At 45.0% G+C, this 6,000-nt stretch overlaps 1 protein-coding gene across 1 annotated transcript; it reads right to left on the minus strand.

Annotated features, from left to right (window-relative positions):
- Positions 1 to 1,150: 1,150 nt before the first annotated feature.
- CCDC190 (coiled-coil domain containing 190) lies at positions 1,151 to 5,185 on the minus strand. The gene is made up of 3 exons (XM_036753658.1): positions 4,999 to 5,185; positions 4,168 to 4,294; positions 1,151 to 1,724 (listed from the first exon to the last, which is right to left on the minus strand). The coding sequence occupies exons 1-3, from the start codon at positions 5,183 to 5,185 to the stop codon at positions 1,151 to 1,153; spliced, it is 888 nt and encodes a 295-aa protein (XP_036609553.1).
- Positions 5,186 to 6,000: the final 815 nt, after the last annotated feature.

Here is a 6,000-nt window from a genome sequence, read left to right on the forward strand (position 1 = left end):
CAGGGAAATCAAGCCTGAGCAACTTCGAAATAAAGGCAGCAAAGGTCTTTAGCAGAGGCCATGGAATGAAGAGAGGAAAAAATTACTTATTTGCAGGGCAGGGCAGGTAGGTGGTACAGTGAATAAACTGCTAGGCCTGAATCAGAAAGACCTGAGTTGAAATGTGGCCTCAGATAACTAGCTGTGTGACCCTGGGCAAGTCACTTAACCCTGTTTGCCTCAGTTCCTCATCTGTAAAACGAACTGGAGAAGGAAATGGCAAACCACTTCAGTATCTCTTCCAAGAAAATCCCAAGGTTATGGAGAGTCAGACATGACTGAAATGACTGAACCGGTACTATAGGACTTTGGGCAGCGCATCTTGCTTTATGGATCTCTTTCCTCAGCTGCAGAGAGGGAACAGACCAGACATTTTCCAAGGCTTTTTCTACCTCTAACGATTTCCTTCTGTGTTATCACCATCAGGCCTAGGGGAGAGAATGCTGACTGTAACATTGGTGCAGACCTGGCTTCAAATCCTACTTGTCTGATAACTAGCTGTATAACACTAGATAAGCCACTTACATATCCCTGACCCTCAATTTCTCCATATGCGAAATATGGGCTCTAGTAATATCTGCGTTCTTCTGAGATTCCAATGAGACCATACAGGCAAAGCGCTTTGTAAATATCACAGTGCTGTAGAAATGACAAATTAACGTCATCATGGTATCATGGTTGCAAGTTAAGGAGAGCATGCTCTGTCATTCGCCAGCAGATGGCAGCGCTGGAAGGTCCTCAAGACAGGCGTGGTGGGCGCACAATCAAAATGTTTCAAGCACAGATCAAAATTTAGGTTCTCATTGTTCGCATTATTTAGCATTTATAATAGTATTCCAGTTTTTCAGAAGGCTTCTTTTTTATGTAATTGATAGGGTTGGTATTCTTCCTAGTTCATTCTGAAGTGCCGCAGAAGAAATGAATGTATGGGATTTCTAAATCGGATTGTGTCCTACCCTTGTTTTTGGTTTTGGTTTTTCTCCTTCCTGCTGAAGATGTTTTAAGGGTACATCTAGCCGTTGCTATTGGCTATTGGCCAGCTGGACCAAAGGGAGACCAGAGAGGCACTTCAAATGCTTAGGCTTTCATCAGGCTCGCTTCCTTCCCAGGGCTATAAGCGTGTTTCATGTCCAAATATTTCCCCAGTACTGAGCTCCCTCTCAAATTCAGGTGGTACTCTATGCCGGAGGTAGCGGGCATTCTTGACCTTTGCAAAGAGTTCCAGGTAGGTTGGCATTGTGTCCACTGTCCTGAGGTAACTGTAAAGAGTATAGGCCTTGGAATCAAAGGTAGGCGTGTCTCTACCTGGAGTATAGTTCTGTTTTCCAGTATGACCACCAGGCTTTGGGCCAACACTCCCACCAGGGCTGACCTCCATGATTTCTGTCACCTCACTTTCACCCGGGGTAGCACCAGGGGCCTGTTCTACTTTGCTGAAGGCTTCAGGCTTCTGGGGGTCAGCAGAGATGCCTTGTGGTTGGTCAATGGAATCTCTGTCCTGGGGTGGGTTAGTGACTGCGACTGAATTTCTTTTTGGAGCTTTAGGTCCACCTCCCAGAGAGGCCCTGGGGCTTTGAGAAAGTGCTTCTTCTTTGTTCTTTGTGCAGTCCATGGGATAAGAACTTGGTGTCTTGATAGGTTTGGAGATTTCGTATTCCTTAGTTTGGAGCAGATGAGTTTCTGTTCTGCTAAAGGGAGAAAAGACCTTTAAGCACCCGTGAAGCCTCACACTTCAACAATTCTATGACATAATGCAGCAAACATTTAGCACCTACTTTGGACAAGGCCCCATGGTAGGCACTGGAGGTATAAAAACATGAGGAGAAACAGTAAAATGGAAAATGTGCCAAATTTGGATTAAAACCCCAAATCTCCCTCTAAATACTTGTGTGACTTAGCAAATCATCCTGTCACTCTGGGCTTTAGCTGCCTCATCTGTAAAATGGGAGGGTATGACTAGATTACCTCTAAGATCCCTTTCAACTCAAATCAATGCCAAAGGAAGTTGCAGTCTATAAGAGTCAGGACAAATGAACCAATAACCAGGATACTGGAGAGAATGATGTGAGTCCAAAGGGGAGGTCCAGTAACCAGGATACTGGAGAGAATGATGTGAGTCCAAAGGGGAGGTCCAGGCAAAGTACAATGAGAACCTTGGGGGGGGGGGGTGGGTCATTTTTATCTATTGTTTGCAGGTTTTTCCTGAACTGTGAAAGCCTTCACGATGAGATCAGATGAGGCAAGCATGTTGTGGTGGTGGGCTGGGAAGGGAATGAGACATCTTTCTACATGCTTGAGAGGAGCTGGTATTTATTGAATGAGGCTCTTTATTCCCTCAAGAGAGAAAATAGATTTGAGGAGATTTTCAAGGCAATAAAGAGGTTATGCTACCAAGGGCCTGCCTTTCCTGGTTCTCTGATCTTTATTCACACCCTCACCCAATCCTCTGATGGACCCTCCCATCCCCCATATTCATTGTTCAGTTTCTTCAGGACTCTACTGAGGTGACACTTCTTCCATGGAGCGTTCCCTCGCCTCTCTAGCTGCAAGTGGTGTCTCCCTTATTACATTTCTCATAGTCCTAGATGTCTCCTTTATACTTAGCTTTCACGCCAAAGGAGAAGGTGGGCTCTCTGACTTTGGAGGTCTTTAAGCAGAGGCTAGGTGACCACATATTTTCGAGTAGAGGTTCCTTTTATGTATGGGTTAAGCTAGGCCCTGTGGTGTGTTCCAACTCTCATATTCTGTGAGTATGTGACTTCTTTGTAATCACAGTAATCTGAATGACCTACATATTTGCGAGAGGCTGAAAAAAACTGGCATGTGTTTAGACCAGCAACCTTCAGCTTTAGTTGTCTCCATGCTTTTCTAGACTACTAAAGGACAAGGCCGTCCCAGTGAACTAACACCTCTAAAGTAAGTTCATGTTATCTGCCACCTTTTCCATGAGCCACTGAAAAGTGGCTCGGGTCCTGGAAATACTTCTGTTATGCAATCAAATTGAAAGAACCCCACCAGACATGGCTGTCTACCATGTACATAGACTCCACCATGGAGAACTGGCTGCCCAGCAGGCAATCTAAGGTATCCTGAACTTACGGCTTGATATACTGATCTCAGTTCTCTTCTTAAGGTTTTCATAGTCCACACACCCTAATCTTTCTAGTTTTTTGTCTTCACACCACTATGGGTAAAGCACAAGACTCGTACATGCCAATGACTAACTTCTTTTAAGAGGTTGCTGAGGTCCTGAATTGGGGAGACAGTGATTTTCCAGGTTCTTGAAAAATGAGTCATAGGATTGGTCATGCTCAATGCTCCCTGAGTACACGTGTAGAGAGTCCCGAGACACCCTACCTCTGCCTGTCACTAGAATGAGGCACCCTCCTCCAAGGGCATAGTCTCTGTGATAACAGTACTGTCCTGGGTGGGTCCCCACGTCGGGATTCATTCCTCCACATCTATGCTCTATTCTTCAGTCTTTTGCCAGTTTTCTGATCACCCATTAAGCTTTGGGTCCTTAGAGCTTAGTTCTGCTGCTATTCCCTGCTCTTCAGCTCTCCTTAAGCAAAGGGTGCTAGTTGTTATCTTTTAAGTGGTTTATACAGTCAATAAATCAACAAACATTTATCCAGAATTTACTGTGTGCTAGACCCTGTGCCAAGTGGTATGAGTACAAAGAAAAGCAAAAATGGCCCCTGCCCTCAAGGAACTTATATTCGAATGGAGGACATAACATGTAAGTAAACAGGTTCATCCAAGTTACATGCAGGGTATGTGGGAGGTAACCTTAGGAGAAAGGCTTTGTCTAGTAGCTGGTCTATGTAGGGCTGACTCAGGCTGCTTCTTAGCAACTCACATTGTTATCTCCAGAAGGCAGAGAAGGGTAAAACTAGCGGGACTGCGTGGCTGCTTCCAGTGCCACCTGCGACTCCAGAACAGGGGCAATGCCTCACCATATTTTTGAAACTGTTCTTTGCCCCATCACCTTGTAAGTTACTTGAGAGCAAGGTCACTTGTCACATTTGTTTCTCCTTTCACACAGTTACAAGTAAATGTTTGAGTTCAATTCAGTTGAATGGCATACCATCAAATCCTAAAACACTGGATCTCTAAGCATTTCCTTACCTAATGCCACCAGGTTCAGCAGTTCTGTGCCTCTGACCTCCCTGTTGGGGAATCATAGGAATTTCAGGCTTCTTCCGAGTCCCAAGTAAAACATTGCTAAAAGATGAGAACTTTTTCTTGGAGTTGTCTGTTTTGGATAAAAAGAGAAAACAGAACAGTCTAAGGAATACAAGGACCTATGCCTAAGGTGTATGTGGGTGTGTATATGTATATATGTGTATATATGTATATATATGTGTATACATATACATATACATAAAATATAAAATCTTTTACTTCCAGGAAAAGTCCTAGGGCTATCTCTTAATGTGTGAATGGAACATGTGGGCACTGGGGGAGAAAAATGGCAATTCTCCAAATGTTTGCCTATGTAATTTCTAATATCTAGGCATGGATTTTGAACCAGGTATTGGAATAGAGTGAAAGACAGGCATTGGCAGGTAGGAGAGAGTGAAACTGAATCACGAAGGTCAAAAGAAATGGGCCAATTTGGCCATTGAGAGGATAAAGCCAAAGAAGAGTTTACTTGGAGTCATCTGAGGGAGGCTCAGTGCCAGTGAGTTCTCTAGAGGGCAGACTGGGTGAAAATGAAGGCTGTGGTCAGACGGAAAGGACCTTTCTTGCTCTGCTTTGGAGGACTGGAGGACGCATACGTTCACTTTTAAGAAGTCACAGGCTCCTAAACTGTAAGCTCTCATTCCCTGATGGCCCCTGAAAGATCAGCTAGTTCAGTTCCTTAAATTGTGGCAGGTTTGCTTCCTTTGACCTGGGTAAGCAATGTATGGCTGTAAAGCTTCCCTAATTTCCCAGTGCAGGCAGGACCTGTCTTACCCCGTCTCAGCTTCTCCAGTTCTTTCTGCAGCTGCCTCTGCTCCCTGGCCACTGTCTTTATGTGATAGAGCCGGCACTCCTCCAGCCTGAGCAGGCCTAGACTGAGCCTGGCTTCAGCCCGCTTGGCATCTTTCCTCTCTGTCTCCCATCGTCTGGACAGCTCTCTTCCCACCACGTGTCTTCTCATCTTCTGTGTGGTTTTGATACACAAAAGAAGGCCGGGAGCAAAGAGGTTTTCCCAGGCCCAATGGCTAATAATAATTTAAAAAGCACATCACACTGATGTAGTGCTTCAAAGTTTACAAAGCACTTTCCTCACAGCAGCCCTGTGAGATATTTCTAAAATACAAAAACCAGAGAATGGTGACTGTCTTTGGCCAGGGATTAGCATTTGTCATATAGACTTTTCTGAGACCTCTTGTCCTACGAGGAGGAAAAATATCATGCAATATGTTATTACTGTGTGCTTATCTTCAGTTAACATGCAATTAGTCTGTCATGTAGAGGAAAAGGTGGCAGCTAGGTGGGCGCCATAGGGCCCAGAGTGCTGGGTCTGGATTCAGAAAGATGCATCTTCCTGAGTTCAGATACGGCCTCAAGACCATTAATAGTTGTGTGATCCTGGGCAAGTCACTTAACCCTGCTTGCCTCAGTTTCCTCATCTGTAAAATGAGCTGGAGAAGGAAATGGCAAACTGCTCCAGTATCTCTGCCAAGAAAACTCCATATGGGGTCATGAAGAGTCAGCCACAACTAGAAATGAATGACAACAAAAAGCTCCTTGAGGCCAGGTTTTCTTTGGCTCAGCATCCCCGGTACTAGCATGGTGTTGTGTTCACAATAGGTGCTTAATAAGTCCTTGATGAATTCACTTCTTCCTTCCTTCCCTCCCTCCCTCCCTCCCTCCTTCCTTCCATCCATCCTTCCTTCCTTCTTTCTTTCCTCCCTTCCTCCCTCCCTCCCTTCCTCCTCCCTCCCTCTCTTCCTTCCTTCCTTCCTTTCT

This window comes from Trichosurus vulpecula, chromosome 4 (assembly GCF_011100635.1).
Source record: "Trichosurus vulpecula isolate mTriVul1 chromosome 4, mTriVul1.pri, whole genome shotgun sequence".
Taxonomy (NCBI): Eukaryota; Metazoa; Chordata; class Mammalia; order Diprotodontia; family Phalangeridae; genus Trichosurus; species Trichosurus vulpecula.